Here is a 25,192-nt window from a genome sequence, read left to right on the forward strand (position 1 = left end):
TAAATTGACATCATCTGGAAGAACAGGATCACATCAAGCAAATTAGCCTCTGCCCTTCCTTTTGTTTCACTGCCTTTGCTCTGATAACAAGTGACAGCTGAACAGACAGGGCAGGTGGGGGAAGATGGATTACAAAGGTGGCAAGTGGCATTAAGCCGTGCAGACAGTGAGTGTCATTTGCAGTGATGATGTTATAATCACACTTCTTCAGCTTACATCTTTGCAAGTGTGTAAGACAAGGCTGTCCTGAATTTGGAGTAAGCTTATTCTGATCACTAACTGAAGCAGGGGTCACAGCTCACTGTAAGGCACTAAAATTTTTAGCTGCTTCTCATAGGGGTTCACCACCTCATTCTTTTCAAGCTGGGATCCAGAGAAAAGTGTTGCTGAGACAAAGATGTTGCTCACCTGTGGATATCTCATCTATCTTGGAAACTCATTCTTATTATGAGTGTGGAGGTGATATGCTTTTTCTGTTTGCTCAGAAAGCAGCAGTCAGAGGCTGCCTCCAAAAAGAGAAGTAAGGCAGAAAACCCCCTTAGGAAGAAGGAATAAAATGGCTTATCTTGGATTAGTCAAACCCTTTTGTCCAAATAGGTTGTCCTTCTTTCCTGACACCAAATTTCTTACATCAGGGGTCAGCTTTCCTCTACCCAAGCCTCTTTCTTTTCTGTGTTTTTCTCACGTGGCCTGAAGGTTTAGAAAATGACTGATATCCCCATCAGAGATCTCCTCCTTGCTCTTGTCTACACTCTGCCCATGACATCTCCTGAACTCTCTGGTTTGTGCTCTTCTGAGTGATGGGCTGAGTCTGATCCCCTCTGTCTCACAGTTTGTGCATGCACCCCAAGTGACACCAAAGGAATACTCACTTGGTAAAAGTATGAAAAGGTTCCACCTTGCAGAGGGTCTTTGTATTTGGTGATGAAAAAAAAGGAAACATTGCAGATTCCTGTAGGATAGAGGCAGGCTCTGCTTATTTCACCTGGAATAGCTGACTAAAAAATTGATCTAACACTGGGCATATGGTCATAGTTGTGTTTGACTCTAGCTTTGAAAGCACAGGCAGCAACAGAGTGAGTGAAGAAATTAAAAAAAAAAAAAAAAACAATCCTGGCCATCTGAGAATAAACTCCCCAGTATAATAAAATTCTTTCCCTTTGCCCCAGAAACAGATGAATAGTCCAATAACTTGCTTATTCACACACTACAAAAGGTGTAGCTCAGCTCCCAGGTGCCGAGCAGGAGGTTCTCCCTACTAAAGAGTTTGCAGATACTCATTGCTCCTGAAGAGTCCCTCTCTCTGCTCATCAGAGGAAGTCCTCTGCTCTTGCCAGTTTTGGGAAGTGCACCTTCTCTGGGAGATGCCCGCCGGGATTTGGCAGGAGAAGCATCCCTGTGACGCTGCAGCAGCAGCAGCCTGGTGCTGGCTTGCAGCAGTTACTGCCGGTTGGGTGCCTACATTGTTTGCTTCTGCCCTCAGAGTCAACAGGGAGGCTCAGGAACAGGCAAAATGCCAGCGTATTCCCAGGGAAGCTGACATCATTGCCAATTCACTGGTGCCAGACGCTGTGCTGGAAACCTGAAGTCGCTTTTCTGCCATTAATTGCTCAGATGATTAATTCATGCAATGATATCATTTTCTTGGGTGGAGGTTAGGAGGTTATGTACTCTAGTAATGAGAGGTGTGATGGGATACGAAACTTGTGCTCCTCATTGGTGTTAACACTAATTAGAACAAACCAGCCACTGCGTGCTCCACATCATCCTTCCTCCCCCAGAAAGGGTACCACTTTTTTCTTGGGTTTTTTAGGTGGGATGAGGGGGTAGTGCCATGGGATGTGTGAGCAAGTGTTCTTATGGGATTTGCAGTATTGCAAATTCTACACCAGAGGACTGAACCATAATGCTCCTTAACTTTCACAGCTACACTGCAACAAGGATTTTTGCTTTAATTATTTCATTAATTATTATTATTGCTCTAATTATTTGCTTTCATTATTTTCATTTATGTCATTTACATTGCACTTTCCAACAAGAAAAAACAGGATTATTCTCATTACAAAGAAAAAAGAAAACGTGTGTTTGTTTCTTATTGCACAGTGTCTGGTCTGTTGCATTGTGGCGTTCCCCTCTCAGAGGGTCCTGCTCAGTCTAGGATCAATTGGGTGTAGGATCAATTTTTAGTTGGTCTGGAAATTCCCCAGAATGTCAAGTTTTGCAGTAAATTCTCTAGGATATTTCATTCTTTTGGGATGTTTTTAGGCTAAAAATCCCTTTCCCGTCTCTTTATTGGCGAATAAGTAAGTCTAGAATTCCCAGGTGGGCATTACAAAGAGCTGTCCTGGCCCAGACACAATTAATAGCTGATAAAGTTGCAGCAACTTGATTTGTCAGTCTGTTGGTAGGTGAAACATATACCTTGAAATGTCAGACAAACCACCCAGGGCATTTTCAGAGCTGTTGTAAGAGCATTTAGTGTCAAACGACGTCACTGCTCTGCCACATGGATCCCTCCCTCTTGCTCACTCCAGTGCTGTTCTTCTCACTTCAGGCCTATGTGGTTTGGCTCATTTGCATCCCCAGAGGTGTACAAAGCCCTGGATCATAAGTTTTCAAACAGACTTGGTAAGACCAAATGGAAATCTTCCAATTTCTAGATTGGCCTTTTATTTATGGGATAAAATGGTTTCCTTTCTGTTTAAGCAGTGGGGAAGCCATGCTCTCTCTCCATTCTGGATAATTCTTCACTTTTCCCATCCTTCATGATCTGTTGTGGTATTCTCCTACCTCATCTAGAGATTTGAAAATGTCAAAGAGCTTTTTTAAATGACGACAAATAACAGAGATTTGATTAGCAACTGTAGCAGATCACTTCCCAGTCCAGTACTGTAGACTCATATATATTTATAATACAGTTATCAAGGAAAATGAAGTGATTATGCAGAACTAACAATGTCTGTATTAATGGCTATCAGGTTCCAGACATTCATCTCTTCTCTGTTTAATGAGGAATATTTCTACTATGTCTGGGCAGATCAAATGCTAAAGCAAGGGTGCAGTTTGGCTCTGCTGCCCTTAGCAGATTACAATGGCCACATATTATGGTGGCCACATATGCCTGGTGGCCCAGGGCATATGCTTGTAATTTAGACCCCACTCATAAAAGTGAGAAAAACTAATGACACAGCCTTGTGGCAGCCCTCCACTGCAAAGGGCTGAATTGCAATCAGAGTGACAGGAAGGGGAAGAAAAGATTGTCTGCTCCCCAGGATGGTCTGTGGGGGACTGGCATGGGGGGGGGGGGCAGGGAAGTGAATTGGATGGAGTAGGAAAGACCCTTTTTCTAGATTTCCTGAAACTGGGAGTATCCCCTTCATATCACTTTGAGAGAGTAACTACAGTAATTTTTAAAAGCACATTGAATTTTGCTCTGAAGTATCAGGCTGGGATATGAACAAGACAGAGAGCTGCTGTGTTGTATCATACTCCAGCCTGAAGAAGGCAAACGGCATTATATTTCTGCGTGTCTGAAAAATAAATCAGAGTCCGTGTTAAAAGAAAGAGGAAGGTAGGACAAAGGTAGGACTGAAGAGCCATGTGAAAAGCTGGACAAAGTAAAAGAGAGAGGTGTGCCTTTTTTTGGAAGAAGGAAATTTTGGTTTCTGCCAAGATTTATGGGTTTTGGCTGATTTATTTCCTGCTCTCAGCATGATCCAGAGCCAACACTCCTTTGCTGTATACTTTACATGGGAAAAAAAAAAAAAAAGCATTGGCTTCTTTGTTTCTTCTCATACACAGGAGCAAACATACACATACCAACTCCTTTTAAAAGATGACAAACAGTGTCTCCAGCCAGCTCTTCATGGTTTGAAATGGCTGTTTGCTGAGCTCCCTTGAGTTTAAAAAGTATGCTACCTTGAGCCCTATGTTTTAATTTACAATTTAATGTTACATTTAGTTGACAATGGCACAAGAAGGAAATAGTATTTTAACTTGCTGATTCTAGTCCTTTAAAACCACAAAGCCATTTAAGAAAAGATACTAATTGACCAGTTGCTCGTAAAAGCCACAGCTAAAGCCACTCAGATTACTTGGAATCAAATAAGGAGTTTACTGATTCCCATCCAAGTGAATGGAGAAAGACCCACTCCTCTGCAACTCAGGACTTCCAAGCCTGCTGGAAAAAAACAGCCAGAAATGCTTACATCATATATTTTATGTAGCCAGTGCAAAATATTTTTAATCTAGAAGGACTGGTAGGCTTTCACCAGCACTAAATTAAGTTTATAAGCAAACACAAGGATATTTACGTAGAGCTATTAGAAAAGCAAAACCAATAGCAGCAGAACAGTCAGCTCCAAGATGATTCAGACCCTTAAAATCTGTCATTTAAAATATAGTAACACTCCTTTTTTAGATGAAGTGCATTATTTTTAATATAGGATATTCTGCCCCTATGTGGTTTTCTTCTTTTTTAAAATATAACGAACATATCTGTTATGCCATCATCTTTCTCCCCCACTTTTAACTGTACTTTGCTGGGTTTAGAGTAGGGCTGAAGAGCCCTGTAGTGCATTGCAGCCCAGGAACATATCAAAGAAATTCTTGGCTGCAGAAACACTTTTTCCTGACTCTGCAGAGCAAACTGATAAACTCCAGAGGATGATGCTAGAAAATACAGATCCTTCTTGGAGAAGGAAAATCAGGAGTTTTCACACTGAACTTACCAGCACAGTGCAGGTTTTTATAGCCACTGCTGTACAGCTGTGAACAATAAAATGGAAATTTGGGATAAAGAATGACCCCATGATGCCAGAGGTGATGGTACCCTGTGTTTCTGTCCCTGAGTCACCACACACACTTCTGATGTACTGTGCCCATCACTGGCAGCTGCCATGGGGACACAGTGTGTGGGCAGGGAAACACACTTGGTGCGTGGCTGTTTTCTGACGTGGGCTTGACAAAACCAAATTACGTGACAAGCTAGGAAGCATTTATTCTTTTTTTAGCCCCAAAGGTTTTTGATTTACTGATTAAAGAATGAGACTTAATGCCTGTATTTCCCTGTATGTTTGCTAAAGCATTGATTGCACTTTGGCAAGAGGGGTTGGATGAAACACTGCTCCCCCTCCAGCAGCTCAAGGCTGCTGTATTTAGCTTGATGCTTCTATCTAAAATAGGCCTGTGTGTATTTAGTTAATCTTTTGGGCAGACTTTCTTACTTCAGCAGTCTTGTGAAGTTTCTTTTAGCAGGAGAAAGAGGAGTAGGCGAGGTAGGGGGTTGCTGCTTTATAATAAAACTGAAAGAGGCTGACAGGAATCCACATGAAGGTTACCTTGGTTCACTCTGGGCAACCTTAATAATTCAGCAGAGCCTTTCTAGTCGGGGCTTCCCACGCTGTTCCCCACAGGGGCAGTTTCATATATGAGAGTTTCTTGAGGCCATTCAAGGCACCAGCTACTGAGAAACACAAGGCATAGGAGAGGATGGTGCCTGTCAAGAGCTGGAGCTGACAATTCCAATTAATGCGCAGGCAGGCTTTTCCAGGGAAGAGTCTTTGATGTCTTTGACTCTTGGTCACAGTTCACAGGCCTCTGGCTTTACATGTCATGCTTCTTTCTTGAAGGAAAGTGCCACCTCTTTCTTCTGCTGAGCCCTATGGTCAGACTGTCTCCTCCTCAGGCGTGACCTTCAGAGCAGGACAGTGCCTTTAGTCACCCAGGGCAAACTCAGACCTTGCAAAGTCACAGCTGGTATCTCTTGCAAAAATCATGCCAGCTGTGCAAGACCACCTGCCTTCCACCATCATCAGGATGAGAGAGGGGTCATTTCTAACTTCCAAAGTTTTTTCATTTCAGAGAGAAGCCCTTAGAAGTTGATGAGAATTTTGCTTGAGCTAGAAGGAAAGAATTGACTTTCTGCTTTCTGAGATAGTTTCCAGTTAAATAAGTAGCATTGCTACAGTTTTTCTCTATGCCTTGTTCTGCTAATTGAAGCAATAGCTGATTACCTCACACAATGCTGTAAGACCGGTATATTTTTCAAGAACAGAGTAGGTGTGAAGAATGAATAGACTCTTTAGTTGTCTTAATTCCTAAGTGCACGTTTTCATGCTTAGTGATAGGCCAACAAAGGCAATAGGCAGGTAAGAAAAACTCCGATTTTTTTAAGGAGAGCACAGCACCTGCCTGTTTTGTGGTATGGTCAGGGGTAGCAGCTGATGGGGGAGGTGAAATAAGAATAGAATAATAGAATGTCTTGAGTTGAAAGAGACCTTAAATATCACCTAATTCCAACCCCCACCATCACAGACAGGGACACCCTACACTAGGTCAGGTTGCTCAGGGCCCTTTTCAATAATCATCTGCAATAAATAACAAATGAGCTGCCATCTCCTGCATCGCTTGGCAGTATTTTTTATTCAATTTTCAACAAGCCAAAAATCAGCTAAGACTGCTGCCAGGCACTGCCTAGCCCTGCACTGTCAGCAGCTGCTGCTCAAGATCTAGCTGCCCAGGAGAGACCTTCTGGTTTACAGCATGAATATCTGATATCTCCTGGGATGCTTAAGCAAGTGTCTTTGCATTGGGGTACCATATGGTCACGCAATCCTTGCTGTAGTCGGGAGAAAACACTGTTTTCTTCACTCAAGCTTTCAAGGAGGTGTTGCTTTGCTCTTGCTGCAGGGACTATGGCTTAGCTACAGGAATGGTTTGGACCAGCTGGTGAGTATTTACAAACTAGCCTTGGAGTTGTTTTTTCAATCAGAAATTATAAACTCGTGATGGGAGGAGATAGGAGAAACTACACAAGCTGCACTAGTGGGAGGACAAGCTCAATGATCCTAGTCTTCAAATTCATTTGATTTTTACAAGTGCTCTGCAGAGCTTTAGTGGTAATTGAAGAGATCCAAAGCAATTATCCTCTTTCAGAAATGAGATACTAATGATGGAGAGCTGAAGCGAGACAAGAGCAAGTGATTAAGCTGATGATAGTGAAGGACTTCTATATATTTGTTATCATGCTGTGTACATTATTTTTGCTCACAATATGGCCCTTTCTTGTCCTGGTTTTACATTTGTGTTCCAATATGAAGTGATTTAACCAGGATCACTCATGCAACTCTTAGGAAAATACATGTGGATGTGCAGGGCCTGCCGCCAACATGTAAAGGTGATTCAATACTTTGATGAAGTTCAGTGATGATAACAGATTTTATAATCCCATCACTGGGACAGATTTGGTTACTGTTTTTGCACTGAAGTAGATACAAAAGGGGACAGAATTCCTTGTGTCTAACCTGGCTTAATTATAAAGGATCATCCATACACTAATTTCTTACACATTATCGTTATCATCTTCTGGGCATCAACAACAGTTTTTGCAGTAATCAGCTCTGAAACTGGACTCCAGTGACATTAGCAGTGTTCATTTGAGCTGAGAACTCTGTATATCCTTCCATGTTAACAAGTAGCACCTTCTTTGCCTCAGTCTTTAGTGGGAAGATGGCTTGTCCCCAGGAAAACCGTCCTCTTGGGTTGGTTGATGGTGCCAGGGAACAGAATGGTCCCCCATCATCCAAGAGGAGGCAGTCAGAGAACTTCTGAGATGCTTGGATATTCATAAATCCATGGGACCAGATGGGATCCATCCCAGGGTGATGAGAGAGCTGGCAGATGAGCTTGCAAAGCCACTCTCCATCATTTACTAACAGTCCTGGCTCACTGGTGAGGTTCCAGATGACTGGAAGCTGGCCAATGTAACACTCATTCACAAAAAGGGTGGGAAGGAGGCTCCTAGTAATTATAGACCAGTCAGCCTGACCTCAGTACCTGGCAAGAGAATGGGGCAATTTATACTGAGTGTCATCATGCAGCATCTACAGGATGGCCAGGGTATCAGACCCAGCCAGCAGGGGTTTAGGAGGGGTAGGCTGTGTTCGACAAAACTGATCTCCTTTTATGACCAGGTGACCTGCCTGGTGGATGCAGGAAAGGCTGTGGATGTTGTCTGTTTGGACTTCAGCAAGGCCTGTGACAATGTCTCCCACAGCACACTCCTGGAAAAGCTGCAGCCCATGGCTGGGACAGGAGCACTCTTTGCTGGGTTAGGAACTGGCTGGATGGCCGGGCCCAGAGAGTGGTGGTGAACGGTGCTGCATCCAGCTGGGGCCAGTCACCACTGGTGTCCCTCAGGGGTCTGTGCTGGGGCCAGTTCTGTTCAATATTTTTACTGACTACATGGATGAGGGTGTTGAGTCTTTCATTAGTAAATTTGCAGATGACACTAAGCTGTGATTGTGTGTCCATCTGTTGGAAGGTAGGAGGGCTCTGCAGAGAGACCTGGAACAGTTGGATGGATGGGCAGAGTACAATAGGATGAAGTTTAATAACTCCAAGTGCTGAGTCCTGTATTTTGGCCACAATAACCCCCTGCAGCGTTATAGGCTGGGGACGGTGTGGTTGGACAGTGCCCAGGCAGAAAGGGACCTGGGGGTACTGGTTGACAGCTGACTGAACATGAGCCAGCAGTGTGCCCTGGTGCCCAAGAAGGCCAACAGCATCCTGGCCTGTATCAGGAATGGTGTGGCCAGCAGGAGCAGGGAGGTCATCTTTCTTCTGTACCTGGCACTGGTGAGGCCACACCTTGAGTGCTGTGTCCAGTTCTGGGCCCCTCAGTTTGGGGAGGACATTGAGACGCTGGAGCACGTCCAGAGGAGGGCAACGAGGCTGGAGAGGGGCTTGGAATACAAGCCCTATGAGGGACGACTGAGGGAGCTGGGGTTGTTTAGCCTGGAGAAAAGGAGACTCAGAGGCAACCTTATCACTCTCTACAACTTCCTGAAAGGTATTTGTAATCAGGTGCGGGTTGGTCTCTTTCTCCAGGCAGCAACTGACAGAACCAGAGGTCACAGTCTCAAGCTGCATCAGGGGAAATATAGGTTAGATATTAGGAAAAAAAATTTCACTGAAAGAGTGATAAAGTACTGGAATGGTCTGCCCAGGGAGGTGGTGGAGTCACCATCCCTGGATGTGTTTTAAAAAAAGACTGGATGTGGCACTCAGTGCCATGGTTTAGTTGAGGTGTCAGGGAACGGGTTGGACTCAGTGATCTTGAAGGTCTCTTCCAACCTTGTGATTCTGTAATTCTGTAATATGTTTTTCAGGTAGATTTAATTTTAAAGAGTTGCTGTACTTACATTGTATATTATTGAACACCTCTGCAATCTGTATTTATATCACTGCAGAGATCAGTCTCTCTAAACTGTGACCCAATTTAGCCTTTCAATGCTTTATTTATACAGTTAGTGACTTGCTTAAAGTCCTTTAGAAAAAATAGAGAGAGGAACAGGTCTTTTGATCCACAAAAACCAAAAGATTGGTTTTCTTTTGTGCATGTAGTCTTGAAATAAAGCACAATGTTTTTGTGTTTTAGTGAACTGACTGCTGTACTGCAACATGCAGGAATATCAGCTCTGCCCTTCAGGTCAAACCTTTAGCAAACACTGGATATGCAAGTGTAAGCAGAGGCAGATTTTGGCTTGTCATCTGATCAGGAGGAGGCCAGGATGAGTACCTCTGCAAAGCTGCAGGGAATAAACACTTTCTCAGTCTGCTTTATTTAACAACTTGACATCTATGCCAGCCACAGAAATCTTGAAACCAGGAGGTTATACTCTGGGGTTTGTGGTTTGGTTGGGTTGGGTTGGGTTTGGTTTGGTTTTTTAACCAATTCTGTGCCTCCATAGTGATAACAAAGAGACATTTGTTCACAGGTGGCCAGAAAGTTTAAAACCTTCTTGGCCTTAACGATCCTGAGGGCACAGGCACTCTGTCTGGGCAAGAGCTGGAAATAAACCTAACAGAGCAAGACAACTCTCCAGCTGTTACTCAGAACTCTGTGGAGTTTGGTTTGGATTCTTCAACTGATACTACAGTCTACTTTTGGGCACATCTTTTTGTTTTGCAAATGCATATCCAGAGAAAAAAAATGACTTTTGTCTGTAAGCTTCAGTCATGTGGGACAGCACTACTTAGCTCTGAAAAATGCAGATTGCCTCAGAGAGGAACAGGAATACTTTGCAATGCTGCTTCTGTCATTGTACAATTGTACACAAGTAGTGACTGCTTACCTGTCCTGCTAGTCAGGACACAGATGTGGAAAGGGAGGCTCCAGAGTGGCTCTCAGATAACTTCTCTGTGAGGTTTGTAGGATGTCCCCATTTCTGTTCTACCTGCTGCAATGCTCATATTCTCTGTGAGCAGTAATTCACACCATACTTGTGTGTGTACCCAGCAAGAGCTCACATCAGTGCCAGTGGCTTGAGTTCCTCTCACAGTGCCTGCTGGGACTGTCCAGCTGCAGAGCTGCTACATGTTCTCTTCCCCTCTCTTTTCTCCTTTCCTTGAGACAGAACTTCCCAAAGCAGAGAAGGAGAACTTAAAATAGTTGTGCAGATTCATCCTCTGTGTTCCCTGTTACAAAATGGTCTTAAGTGCTGCTTTTTTCCTCCAAGAAAGCTTTTTCGTTTTTTTCCCCCATTCATGGTGGCTATATACTCTCCAGGTCTTGAAAGGTTTGGTGGTTGGTTTCTTAAATAAGGCTGGCCACTCTTGTAACTATTAAAAGCTTTGTAATTCAGCTATTGATCAGCAGGGGAAGCAGAGCTCTTGAAGCTGCCTGGGTTTGACTCAGAGGTGCTGCATGGAGGTGTATGAGCTGACCCTTGCAGATCTCTGCAAAATCAAGCTTGTCTTCTTAAATGGGAAACCAAGGCACTGACACCGCGTGACCTTTCCCTAAGCTGATAGCAGAAGTCTGTTAAATTGTGCTTTATTTCCATCTCTGGGTGCAGCCCACTAGCCTGATCTCTCAGAACTTTGTCTGGGTCCAGAACCTAATCCAGTGTCTACAATACTCATGTATTGTATATTCTGATGCTTTTTGTCTAAACACAGTATCTGGTGTTCGGAGCCAATTGTGGAGGGCTCCTACACCATCCAGCACGAGTACAAAGACGGGATAGGAGAGCAGGCAGGAACTGGGAGAGAAGACAGCCAGATAAAAGAGAGTTAGTGAAATAAGGAAGTGGTAAAATTTATCACTAGCTTTTTAAAAGCTAGTTTCTAGCTTTTTCTATTCTATTCTATTCTATTCTATTCTATTCTATTCTATTCTAGCTATTTTCTAATCTTAGAAGTGCAGCTCTGGTGATGCAACTATTTTTCAACACAGTGTCCCTACAGAGACAACATAAATTCATAAATGGCCTTCAAAACCTGTCCAGATTCTTTATTGTAAGGGAGCTAAACACCTACCCACTGATTGTCCTGCAGAGGCTTCTGCTGTTACCACAAATATGTTTGGCTTGCATCTCTCCAACCTGCAGCCATGCTAGAGCAGGATCTTATGCACATTTTTGAGGTTCAACAGGGAAGCAGACACTGGCAATGTCACAAAGACTGGGGTGCTCCGTCCAGCTCCAGAATAGGGGAATGTGCCCTTGCTGAGGTGGGAAATGTGTGGGTACATGGTGGGAGCAAAAGGGACATGTTCCACAAACCCACACGTCTTTTCATGTGTCTCCATGTGATCAATACTAAAGATGAAAAAAAGTGAAGAAAAATATCTCCCAGCAAATGCTCAGTATGGTTTCGGTTGGCTGTCACAGAGCTTGAGACACCCCCTACAGTGCTCCAGTTGAAGGTCTACCAATCCTCATTTTCTCTGTCTCTTTGGCAGGGATAGTCCAGCCAGTCAATCTCCCACCACTTCTACATCACACGAAAGAATTGGCATCAAACTGTCTTACAGTTGTGTCACAAATCTTGCCTAGAATGCAATAAAACATCGTCTTTCTCTTCCATCATCAAAAGAAATCAGTAAGCGTGCTCCAGTTCTTGGCTTTGTATTGCTACATGAGATGGGCGCATATGGTTAGAAAGCAAATGAGCTACACAAAGGCAAATTACAGGTTTTATTTCTCCAGGTATCTGCTGTTCACACCATCAGGTGAAGTAAATCTCAAGTATATGATAAGGGGTTCCTTGCCATATGGGGAAAATCTGGGAAACTGGAATATGCTAGTGCCTGGAATGATGCAAGAGAAAGAAATGAGGCAGATGGAAATGGCAGCAAAGCTTAGATGGAATCTGTTAGTACTGCAGATAGTTTGGAGGACTTCAAATGTTTGAAGGAAGACTTTTTAACCTCTAGAAGCATCGAACATTTGGGAAAGAAATGGAGTTTTTGTGGCAGCTTAAAATTAATTAGAAGCATAGATGCAAAAATTATGAAGTTGTGTTTGAAAAATTTTTATTTGGAAATATGCAATAGATTTTTGTCTTATAAACATATCAAAAGTAATACAATTTGTGCTCCAAACATAAAATCCTTCTTATCACTATCAGTTAACTAATAATTATCTATTTGATGTATATTATAATTTCTTAGTTATTTGTTTCTTCCTGTTTCACAGCCTATAGCACTTTTTTTTTCCCTACAACATATCTAGTTCACTTTATGGTAATGAAATATTTTGTTTACAAGCATTTTGAATAACCAGTCTATTGTGGCAGAACTGAAATAGAATAGAAAGAAAATGGCACAGGAATGAGGAAGTGATCATAATCAAGACATGAGCCCCATTAGCACTGGGCAAGCTGCTGCAGTCTCCTTTGAGACCCTGTGAGTTGTCAGTCCCTGAGGCACCTCTTATCTGCATGAGCCCTAATGCATATTGGCAGGCCCTACATATTAAATACACCCAGCTTCTTGATTTTATTCAGATCAGCACTCTTCAAAGCAGCACGCCTCTCAGCTGAAGGAAATCCCTGCTCTATTAATGGCGTATCTGGTTTCATTCTTATCACCATGAAATCAGGACTTGCGTGGTTGCTGCAGGAAACTTGAAGCATGTCTCACAACACACGACATGAACTGCATCAGATCCACGATTGGGAAGGAAAAAGACAGGGCCTTCCAAGCCCTGCTTACTTCCTTCTTATGATTTCATCCACTTAATATGCAGAGCATTTATCTCTGCAAGTTCTCTGGTTTGTACCGCTGTCTCCTGCTTTCCTTTACTATCACCATGAGGAGCCACTTTGGCATGCATGTAACTATCAGCCTTAATGGAAGCATTAGTGTCGCTATTGCTTGGGGTAAGAATGACCACAGCACTCCTGGGAAATAAGAAATGGAGCCAGGATGCAAACTCAACTGACTCTGAGATGGAGATGACTCTGTGGCATTCAAGGATTAGACACACTGCTTGCTCCAGTTGTGCTGGGTCTGGCTTTCCTGATAAGCAATTATTGATGTTGAACAGACAGGCCACAAAAGGCCTCTATAAGCTCATTGACAAGAGGATATTACCACTGAGACAACACTGCAGCCATTAGGTGCCAACAGGATTTCCAAAGTGAGACTAAAATGATGAAATAATATATTGTTTCCAAGAAGTAGCACATTGTAATTTGTTCTTGGGGGATATTAAAACCAGAGAGTATTATCATAATATTCAGATTTATTTTTGCTAGAAAATTTTTCACTATTGTTCATGGCTTTAGTCATCTTCCTTTGCAATCTACTTGAAAGTCTGATGATCTTACAGAGGCATTTTTTCACTTCAGATTGTTTTTCCCCATCTTCTTTTCCTCACTTGCCATTATGAAATAATAGGCAAAAGAGGGAGCAGATTTACTCATTTGCTGTGCAAAAGAGGGTGTAGCTTTTGGGACACAGTCCCATTTGCACTTGGTTTGATGTGCATACCCCCACTATCTTCAGGAGATAAGGCAGCCCGGCTACCATGAAACTGCTATGTAGAAAGCTCTGGCAGCTTTGCAAAAGGAAAATACAGATAAGATTTGTGAAACCTAGACTTCCAGTTAAATAGCCACCCAAGCAGGCAGAGAGAATTTTTTCTAAGACCTACAGGAATGCAGTAATAAGACAATGGAATCATTGCACCTTAATATGCCTCTGTGGCTTAGTGAAGCATGTTGAACATTATGAAGTGCTTCGCTTCTGACAGAGAGACATCCTGCCATCTCTGACAATCTCTCTGTTTGAGCAGAGAAATTGAATGCACAAGAGACTGACTTCTTGTGGAAATCCACAGAAGGATGGGTGGAACTAGATGATCCTTAGGATCCCTTCCAGCCCAGGCCGTTCTCTGATTCTGGTGAGCTGCTGTCTAACACATAGCAGGAGACTTGAGCTCCGGGTAGGATTATTCTCCTGATAGCTCTTTCTGTTCCCCTGCCCTGGCATCCCCTCCAGCTGCAGGCTTCTGACTTCTTGCAACTGCCTCAAAAGACACCATATGGCTCTGCTGGTGTCAGTGGAATTTGTGCTGTAGTTTTACATGCTCTGGAAAATTTGAACCAGTGTCTACATTAGAGCTGTATTCTGTAGCTGGTGTTTGGGAAAGCTCTCTGCAAACTGAAAACCAACACGGAAACACACTTCCCTCTGTTCTTTGGGCTGGCATACAGTCTTTCCAACTCTTATGCTTTTTGTATGTGCTTCAGGTTTACAAAACATGGAGTATTTGGTGGGGTATCCTTTTCCTTTCCTTTTTCTTACCCATATTGTTGTAATTTCCTGATTTACGGAATTTCAGCTGTTGCTGAAAAATACTAAGAAATGTTTAAACATGTGAACCTCTTGAACCCAGGACTGTGGCAAATGAAATAAAAATCCAACAAAAATTCTAATTAATTTTAGAACAATTTGTTTTATTGTGCTTTCAGTTCTTTCCAAGAAATGCCAAGTTATGCCAAGCTTGGGATGCTGAAACCATTCAGGGTGAAACACTGAAAGCTTAACAAAAATAAATAACCTCTTGCTTCCCTCTTTTTGAAATATACTAGAAATGTGGAAAATACAGTTTTAAAAAATATGCTTTGTGTGGAAACGCATCCTGCTGGATTTTGAGTTTCCTAACACGGCTGTCCCTCCACAGAGGCCAACTCCCACACAATGTCAGTATGCCTGAAGGCAGAAAGGATCCATGGGAATGTATTAAGACTTGAATGTATGCTGAAGATGATCTGCAAAACGGATGTGAGGGGTGAAAGTCAATGGTTGTTGCCAGGTGAGGAGCATCCCCTCACCTTCCCACCCACCATGGAGCAGAAAGAAGAGTGCAGTCCCTAACGGTCAGGTGGGAGGATAATCCCTCCACAGTGTTTTTCCATCCTGCTGCCCCCAGCATTGCTCTGTCACGAGCAGTAATCAGATGCAGGTTGGTGTGGTTGTGTCAGTTCATTACCTGACAGCATGAGATAACAAGCTCAGGGGAAATCTAAGTAACAGCTATCAGCCAGCTGAGCTGGGTTCCCTCCAGACACTACTGCTCAGCAGAAAATAACCCAACAAGAGGTTTAAGTGAATATTCTGTTCTTGTTTTCTAACACATGTCAACAGGTTTTCTGAGATAACTTCCGTCTCCATGGAGTATATCCTTGAGAGAAAGCAGGTAGGTGCGTGGCTGCTGTCAGTGTGCTGAGTGAGTACATTGCATATCCTCCCTTGCTCTTCCAAAAATATCAGCCAGGAAGTTTAGCTGTGTGTTAGTAAGGGGCTGACAGTGCCAACCTCTTGGCTGTTGTTTTCAAGGTCAGCTCTAATTGACCTTCTTGCCTCATTTAGTTGCTCACATTGTTCCCTTTTGATTCCCTGAGGGTGCTCACATTGTTGGGATTTCTGTGCGTTCCTGCACTGTCAGCTGGTTAAGCCTATTCTTGCTTGCTTCCTCCCTTTCTGCTCGTGCCTTCTCCTCCTCCTCCTCTCCCCGTCTGTCTTGCCTGCTCTCTTTCCTCAGGACTCACTCATTCTCCTGTGCCTCGGTTACTATTTCCTCACCCTGCAGCATAGACCAGATCCCCAGCCCGCAGCTCCATGGCCCAGATGCTGTTTTCCCAGCCAGTTTTCAGGAGCAGCTGTTGCACTCAGCAGCAGATGACTCCTGCTTGGTGAGAAGCAGCTGCTTGTCTTGCAACTTGAGGAATTCCACAGGAGCTGTTGCTTGGTCTGGAAGCAGCCCATGGGCTGTATTTCCAGCTGTGCAGGGAGCTCCCTTCCTGCAGGCAAGTTTGTGCCTGGCACAGCATTAAGTAGGGGATGTGTCTCCGTGTGAGCCATAGGAAGACTGGTGTACACAGGGAACATATGACTTGATGGTGTAGAGCCAGCAGCTCTCCTGCCTGTGGCTCTGGAGTGACAAAAATCCACTCAGCAGATCTGTCTTGCTTCTGATGGAGGTGTAGGCTCCTGCATTTGTTAAAATTGCAGCCCCACTCACTTGCCAGGGTAAGATCTGTGCATGCACTGGGTGGATGCTGTGCTGCATAAGAGCTACAGAGCCAGATTTGGCCTGACAGGCTGAGCCCTCAGGAAGTCCACAGAGTTTCAAGCAGTAGGAAAATGAGGTCCTAACCTACTCAGCCTGTGCCTGTATGAAAACACCTACTTCTGAAAGTTAAATAACAGTAAGTGTGAGTGATGCAAAAGCAGACTATGAGGTTTTCCAGCAATCAAAGCAGTGTAAACTGCTGGCAGAAAAGCTCCTGGCAGTTTGCACTGCTCCCATTGCAGAGAAGATCTCTGAGGTGGCACTAATCTGGGGCAATTGACAAATTGATACAGTGAAGCCTAAAAAAAAAAAGGATAAAAATCTTTTTTAAGTACATTAGCCAGATCATTAGAGAAATGTATGTAATGAGAGGAGGACCATCACTCTGAGATGCCTAAACTCTGAAGTTTAGGTTCCTGACAGGAACCCCAGAGTGGAGCCAGGCATTGCTTTCTGCTGCAGCAGTGTCATCCATTGATTTTAACCTCTGTCTGCTTTGCCAGATGGAGATTTCCCTGTGACATCAGTGCTTAGGTTTCCTCTCCTTCCTCCCCAAGCCAACATCATGCAGTCCAGTCTTGGCAGATAGTGAAGGCTGTGCCAACCCAGGAGAGGGAAAGGCCAGACTAAGTACAAGGTCCCAAACTCTCTAGACAATTTTGCCAGCTCCCAGCATCTTCTGAGCAACAACTCCCACTATGAAACCCCTGGTGGAAAAAAATGACAGGTCACTGCAAATATTCCTGTTTAAAAGGGTCCAGGAGGAGAGTGGTCATGGCCTTACACTAAGTATGATAAATTGTTTAGTGAGAGCACTGGGCATAATTTGGGAAGCCCCCTTGCAGAGGAAAACTGTGTGCCTTCCATGCACCTCATGGAATACTCTGGCCCAACTCAGCCTTGGGACACCCTAGGTCATAAGCCTCCATGCTGTTCTTCCCTCACTGCAGGGCCCAGCAGAGACATTTGCCCATTTATTTACTTGCTGATGCTTTGGAAGTTACCCAGGTTCATTTGGAGAGTGCAAAGCTCTCAGGGGAGGAAGCAGCTATGCAAACACCTGGTAGAGGGGAAGAAGCACCTTCACAATAATGCAAGTCCTTACAGGCTCTGTCCCAAGGATACTGGCTTGTGACAAGAGCCTTGTCCAGCGTGTATAGCTGGGGGCAGGTTCCCTCCCGTGGCTGAGAGCTGCCACGGCAGGAACCAGCAGCTCTCTGATATTGTGCAGGTCATGCAAAGAGCAGAAAACTTCTGCTGCAGGTGCTTCTTCCAAGACCAGTATCAAATGTATGCCCCATATCTTGCCAGTTAACACCAAGGCCCTCGAAGAGAGCATGCCTAATAGCTGTACACAGTAATGGGGTACTTATTTGGAGCCCTTCTGACAGAAGGCAGATCTCTGGGATGCTCCCGTTTAACCAGGACTGCACCTACTCCTAAATAGATTGTCACTCAAGGGAAGGGATTTTTCTTATTCGTGTTATGCAAGCAGAAAACACAGGTTCCTGAGCAGAGGACAGCACAGCACATTTTTACCCAGTGTGCGGTATATAAATCCCCCAAAGCCTGTGTGAGCTGTTCCACCCAGGTCATCCTGGACAAGTAACAGTGGATGGCTCAGTGCTGGCTCTCACCATTCCAGCAGCAGGACAGGAATTGTGTGGGTGCATATATGGGGTGAGTAGCTAGCTCACAATTAATGGGTACTCTCCATTACCTGCTTTTTGGAACAATTCCTGCAGGCAGTGCTACTGAAGTGCTCCCTGGTGTGTGTCTGCTGATGTTGTGCAGTCACCGGGTGCACCGGGACCAGGAGGGAAGTCAGCACAATACCTTGAGATACATTATCGACTGTGAATGTGGCAGGAAGTCATTAAAGATTTCCTGAGCCATTCCCTGGGAAAAAACTACCTCTGGGTTCCAGCAAAGTCAGAGGACTTGCACTGCCAGGGCTTAGAAATCAAAAGAAAAATTATTCTAGTAAGCCAGTGTCAGCAGCTCCAGGAGGGAGCCCTCTGCTCCAGATGGATCCTATGCCCACAGAGTCACGGTGGTGATGGACTATGAGATTTGGGGATGTGCCAAGGGGCTTTTTGTAGCTTGCTTACTTCCAGTAGGCTCATCTGAGCCTCTCTAAGGGTTTTGGGGCTACAAGAGATACAGACATGGACAGGTCTGACTCCTTTGTCAGTAAAGCTTTGTAAACCCCGGTAGCTGAAAATAAATGAGAGCTTATTTTAAGAAAGCTGTTTGGTTGCACCACGAGGTCTCACCCACAGCTCCAGGAGGGAGATTCACAAGTAGTTAGTTCTCCTGGACTACTGGGAAAAGACAATTTTCTGCCATCAGGAGGCAATCAGAGTTTGGGACAAGAGGGTGAGCAGTAAGGGAGACCAAACCAGGTGAAGGCAAGCAGATCCAGTATTTGCAGGGGGTCGGTCATTCAAAGAGACTTGAAGGGGGTAAGGCATAATTTAAACAATGATACCACGGATGCATGAGACTCATCTCACTTGATGTATGGGATAACACTCGGTTTTTTTGCTGCAAATATGTATGTTTTGAAAAACATATATGCTTTACCAGTAAAAATTTTCTTTTGTTTTTCCCCTAAATCTCACCAACCAAGATTCAAAGGCTGTCTTAGCAGATAAAAATTTCTCAGGAAATTTCTGAGGAAGTCTGTCTTCTTGGGTGTACCTAGAGGTGAATTTTATTTTAAACTATGAGATTATTTAATTGCTGAAATACTTAGTATTCTGAGTAAAAACAAAGTCATCATAGTCAAGGCAGAAGAGTCAAATACTTTTATTTCACCATGTTTGTTTTCTCACTTGAAGAGATGAGCAGAATAAATTCTCATTAAAACAAAACAAACAAACCAAAAACACCAATGAGAGAGAAAAAAACTGTCTGAAGATTAGACAGCCAGATTTCTAGTTTTGAGTACCTGCAAAATTCCTACAAGTGAATTTCCAAAATACAGATAGCCTGCTAGTATCTACCAACCAACCACCAGTGAGGACCTGGCTCAGAGTGAGTGCAGAGAGGAGGAGGGACAGAAAAGTGTAATTTCTGTCACTGAGCTTGATCAAAAATGCGTATGGGACTTTTTTGTTATTTGTTGTTTACATCCTATTTGAATTTCAGACATTTGTTCCTTACATTCAGAACCTTGCTCACAAGCCTACCAAAGATGATACAGCTTTATATCCATTTGGATATAAAGTTGTTATTTGCTGGTTATTCTGTAATTTTCAACACACAAGATACCAGAAATAAGATGTCTCTCATTTTTAAATTAACATTTATCAGAGTAATTTTTTCTTTCTCCACAAAAGATAAGCTAGTGCAGGCTGGTCTCTACTGACCAGAAAACATGTGGGGATGAGAATGGTGACACATATTTTGTCCTAATTGTTTGACTGTAGCAATGTGGAATACTGCATAGCAACCAGCAGTCCTTTCTTCTCTTGTTGATTAAGGTACCTATCTAAGAGACCAAAAGGAGGTTACTTAACTCAGTCTCACAGTATGTATCTCACATATATGTCTTTGATTCTCTTCCCACAGGAGAGAAGGAAAATATAGCTGAAAAAATTAGGCATATATCTCTAGCAGAATTTCAAGGGGTAAAGCCTGCCTGCCTGGACTTTAAGGAGGTCCCCACACTGACACAGAGATTGGTAACAGCACTGTTCAGCCTTGCTCTTGCTGAGGAAGTTTCCCCCCAACACTGCAACGATGAATTTCCTCCGGCGGCGTCTCTCAGACAGTAGCTTCGTGGCAAATCTGCCCAATGGCTACATGATGGACTTGCAGCGCCCTGACAGCTCCACGAGCTCCCCGGTTTCTCCTGCCACGGAGAGAAAGCACCTGCAGCCATCCCAACCCTCGCACTCTTCCTCTACCGGCAGCAGCATCTTCAGCTCCATCTCCAGCGCCATGAAGCAAACCACGCAGGCGGCCGCGGGACTGATTGACCACTCAGCCGGCCCCGCACCCCCTGTGGCACAGAAACCCAAGATCCTCCTGGTGATCGATGACGCGCACACAGACTGGTAAGTCATCCGTGATCCCCCACTAATTCAGCTCCAATTCTCAGGGAATCACAGATAATCTGCAGGGGGTGCACAGATGCTTTCACATCTGGGTAACCAGCTCTGGCCCCCGGTTGGTGCCTGTCAGACAACTTGTGTGAACGGCAGCGTAGGATTTTTCATAACTTTCTTGGTAAAAAATGTTCGCTTGGTATTCATTGACCAACTTCCTCATAGCCTTAATATATGAATATACATAGGGGTTCTTGGCTAAGCAGGCTTAGCTAAGATGTCATAGCTAGCAATGAACCTACGAGGTCACAGCTGAAGATGTGTTAATGATGTCATTCAGGACCTTAATCCACTGGGCTGACTCTAAAAATTAAAAGTGACTCAATCTCTCTAGCTCTCTATCTCTCTTGAGCTTTTCTCTGTATGCAAATTTATACAATAATTATGAAAAGATAACCAAACTTCGTACTACCTGTCAGGGGCCCTTTACCTGCTAAGCATAGCAACAACTATTGGCAAAAGGATCTCAGGCTCAGCTAAGCTTCAAATGTGTCTTGTTCATGCAGGTCTCTTTACAAACAAAAGTTTGGAAGTTCGTTTCCTATGATATTGGGTAGCACAGTAAACTTTCCAAAATGTTCCCAACTGAAGTCTTTTGAAATGTTACAGAAATTACTTCCTGCCTTTTGTATGCTCCTTTTCAAATTCATCTGGTTTAGAAAGCTTTAGGCAACCTGTCTGAGAGTCTTCTCTGGGGGAAATATCCAGAGAATGCGTTGAGAAGATGCTCTTGTTTCATCTGCCAGCTTGTCGCAAGACAAAAGAAGGAAAGAGTAGCCCAGGTAAGGGGGCAGTATTGAAGCCTTCAAAGTGGAAGAAGTTGGAATGGAATGGAAGACATCTTCGTCAAGAGAGATTATTTTATTTTTCTGTTCATCCCACACCACTCTTCAGTACAGTAGTTACCTTTGGTCTTCTCTGTTTAACTAGAAGAGTAGGGACAAGGTGAGACCTACCTTTTTAGGTGTTTCTTCACAAATCAAAAGCTTAGCTCAAACCTAAAAAGAGGCCATGACTGTGTACAACTAGGCCAGACATCTTCAGCCAACTTGAAGTAAGAGATGGAAAGCAGTGGGATTTTTCTCAAAGGAACAACAACTTCTTGAGTGGGAAAGTCCCTGATAAGGTTGTCACCATCAATGTTTCCCTGGCCTAGTGTTTCTCATCACAGCAGCAGCCCCTCAACGCCAGCTCCATCAGTCAGCAGCACCAGTCTGGCTCAACCAGACCTGATCTCTCTTTCCTGGGTGCACCCCGAGACTCCTGCAGGCTGATGCTCACTAACCTCTGTCTCTGCAAAGTGTTTTTGCAGTTCCTTGGAGATGCTGCCAGGTGGCAGTCCCTTAACGCGGCATCCTCCGTCTGGAGGGGATGGGCGTGCCTTTGATGCTCCAGCATCTGGGGCTTAGCCGGCACTGTGTAGTACAAACACTGTAATCAGAGAGGAAAGCCCTCGTTCAAAGGCCAGTCTAGTTTTCCCTTGAGATCAATGGCGCTGGGGTAGTCAGGGCAGGGCAAAAGACAAGGAGGGGTTGGACCCTGCTGCAGTGTTTTCATGTTTTAAAATACACACACTTCATTTGAATCCCTGCCTTTATATCTCCCAGCTGCTGTTCTCTCATGCAGACTTTGTGGTCTGTGAGCTGAGCTTGCTGAGGGAGCAACAGCTGGGATATATAAAAAGGAAGTTTACCTTCCTTTAAGCAAGGCTACCCATGCTCTCCTCACTCCTCCACTCCTCTAAGCACTCCTCACATCCTGCTGTCTTGGCTATCCCTCTGCTGTCTCTAACTTAGACATTTCTAGGAATGATGGGATATCCCTTTCACTTATCCCAGCTCTCTGACTCAACCCACAAGTTTGCAGGTATCAAATGCTGCTTGCGAAGGCTCCCTGCCTTTACTTTCTCTAAGGCTGTGAGGACACTGAACAAAATTAGTCTATGAATTCATGATCATACCCTGATGTATGTATGACATGAAAAACAAGGAAAGAATATTACTAACCCTTGCTGGCCGTGGCTCTTTGTAGCATGGACAGAAATACATGCCTGGAAACTTCCCCAGCTTAAAGGCTGGTCCTTTCTGAGAGAGCATAGCAATGCAACCATTCCAGAGGGCCACGAGTGCTTCCTCCTTGTTGATTTTGTATCTCCAGGAAACTCAGTGAGACCTCGAGAGCAGCACTGAAGAGCAGTGGCTCCATGGCTCCGTGGATGTTTATTTTGGGTAAGGTACTTCTGAACAATGCCAGTCACCTTCTTAGTCTCAGCCAGGGTGTTATGTGAGTTCAGGCTGAGCAGTCTCAGGAAGCAGTGTTTGCCTTGTGAGAGCCCAGCTGACGAAGCTGATTATCTGGGGATTCTGACTATGCCCTCTGCATCATGTACGGAAACAGTGCCAGACTTTGGAAGGTGAACAACAGCACATTGTTACTTCTGTGCTGGTGATTCTGGGTTTGGAAAGAGCATCATGTTTGTAGTGCATTTCACCTCTGCCTGCTCTGGCCTTTCTACTTGTGAAACCTTTGTATTTGGTTTTCAAGAAACTCTTTCCTTCTCCTTTTGAAATAGCTAACTAAAGAAATCCCCAAGAAATAACTACTGATGTGCTGCCTTTATTTCAAGGGTGAGGGGCTTCCACAGTGCCTCCTCCCCCAGAGCAAGTTACACAGGGTTTACAACAAGGACCAGCTTGTTCACGGACAGGAAGAGTGAGAGACAGTGGAATCTGCCATTTGATTTCTCTTCTCTAAATGAAAACACTTTCTCAGAATTGGAGACTGTAGCAATATTGCCAAGCCAGACATTAATTTATCATCACTGTTTGTATTACAGCAAAGGGCTGCGGTTGTGGGTTAGGATGAGGTGTTGCACAAGTGCTTGACGAAAGGCTTTAACAATCCAAATAGGCAAGTGCATGTTGAATGCACTTTAAAGTGACAAATGAAAATCCTTTCTCTTTTTGAGAAGCTACTGTGTCTCTGATGGCACAGTACAGCACTCAATTTCTCTGGGGTCTGAAGGAAAGAAAGAGCATCCATGGGAATCCATGGCCTGTCTTCCACCATACAATCTGTGCCGTTCTTGACATGTAATATGCTCTGGTTTATTCCAGAGGCAAAGTACTATAAAAACAATGTGAGTCCCACAAAATATGATCAGCTGTTTTCTGCATTAGCAGCAGTAAAAGAAAGGTACATTCTATTAAGAACAAGGGAACTCACCCAGGTTTCTGTTAAAGTAGCAGCATTTTGACAAATTTTCCCTTCTCCTCAAAGACGCAGCTCTGGACACTGCAAGGAAGCACACAGTGAATTGCCATGTGTGGGACGTGCATGAGGGGAAAATCCTACCTATACAGCTCCCTTGTGCTCTTGGCTTTGACAGGCAGCCCTCAGCCCAGCAGTGAGTGTACCTGTGCATCGACACACCAGGGAAAAGCTTGGCTTCTCTTCTCTCATTATTGGCACATTCCTCAGCTGGGGAGCCTCCACCTGGAGAATGAGGCTCCTTCGGGTGGGCTGGGAGTATCTGTGCCTTGGGAGACTTCCAAAAACTCATCCACTACTCACCTACAGCAGCTGCCAGAGAAAAAGGAGCTCAGACATGAATACATGTGCGTGTGTTAAACACACAGCAAAAGGGAGCAGACCACGAGGAAGGGAGACAGCAGAACTCCAGGTGCTGGCACATGGGCCAGCTCCAGCAGCCTGACGTCAGCCAGGAGGGAAGCATCCCACCTCTGGCAACCTCCTCGCCCACCATGCAATTAAACAAAATTATGCTCTAGCTGGATTGAATTTCTCAGCAGATCAAACCGGATTTTGCACTGTGAATTATTAACCCCCATCCTCTGTGAAAGTGCTCAGCTTTCCAGCCTAATGCCTTATGTTTAAACAGCTTATGGGGAAGTGATCAAGCACAGCTAAGACTCCTATTAGCCACACATGCTAAAAGCATTGCTTTCTGGACCAGAGAGCATAACAAAGTTGTTCTTTTTGCATTTGCTGGATATCTAAGTTACATTTGTGAAACAGCTCATGTGGCTTTTCAAAGCCATTGGTGTGTTTTGACCACGTTTCAGGCTGTTTCCAGAGCTCACAGTGCTGTTTGCTGCCTTGCCCAAAATACAAGTGCTCTGTGTGCAGCAGTTGAGTATTGTATACATGAGTATTGTGAAATGCTTCACCAAAAAATAAGTCACAGGGGATATAAAAATTGCACTGTTTTATCCTTATTTCATTTGCAGCCAAATCTGCCTGAACATACTGTCTCCAAAAATTTTAAGATCAAGGAAGAGAGAAACTGTGATTAGCACTGAATTAAATCCTCTTAAATATTTGAAATGGTTCTTTGTATAACAATAATGTCATGATTCAGGTCTAATTATGGACTGATTTGACAGGATCACTGTTTTATAGTGGTCAAAGGAAATAATCAACTTTTTTTAAAAAGAAAATTATTTACTTCTGAAACATAAAAATATTGAGCCCTAAATATGCCATTTGCCTAAACATTTGATTGTGAATAATAACAGTCTAATACTGAATTTTGGTAACATGGGAGTTCCTAAATACTGGGACTTTTTTCAAGAAATTCCTTTTAAAAATATTCAATGAGTGTCATGAGTCATTTCATGCTTTCAGTAGGCTGAAGGTGATATACTAAGGCTCCCATTAAGAGGAATATTCCTGTACCTAACTCATTTA

At 43.9% G+C, this 25,192-nt stretch overlaps 1 protein-coding gene across 2 annotated transcripts in view; it reads left to right on the forward strand.

Annotated features, from left to right (window-relative positions):
* SYN3 (synapsin III) overlaps nt 1-25,192 on the forward strand; it is a 189,593-nt gene that overhangs the window by 4,438 nt on the left and 159,963 nt on the right. The window contains exons 2-4 of one of the 2 annotated variants that reach the window (XM_053943484.1): nt 14,976-15,107; nt 15,440-15,491; nt 19,944-20,431. In XM_053943484.1, coding sequence (XP_053799459.1) covers nt 20,115-20,431 — 317 coding nt within the window. In that variant the 5' untranslated portion in view covers nt 14,976-15,107; nt 15,440-15,491; nt 19,944-20,114. The remainder of the gene's footprint in view (nt 1-14,975; nt 15,108-15,439; nt 15,492-19,943; nt 20,432-25,192) is intronic. The other variant, XM_053943485.1, reaches the window with a different exon arrangement.

Source organism: Vidua chalybeata, chromosome 5, assembly GCF_026979565.1.
Source record: "Vidua chalybeata isolate OUT-0048 chromosome 5, bVidCha1 merged haplotype, whole genome shotgun sequence".
Classification (NCBI taxonomy): Eukaryota; Metazoa; Chordata; class Aves; order Passeriformes; family Viduidae; genus Vidua; species Vidua chalybeata.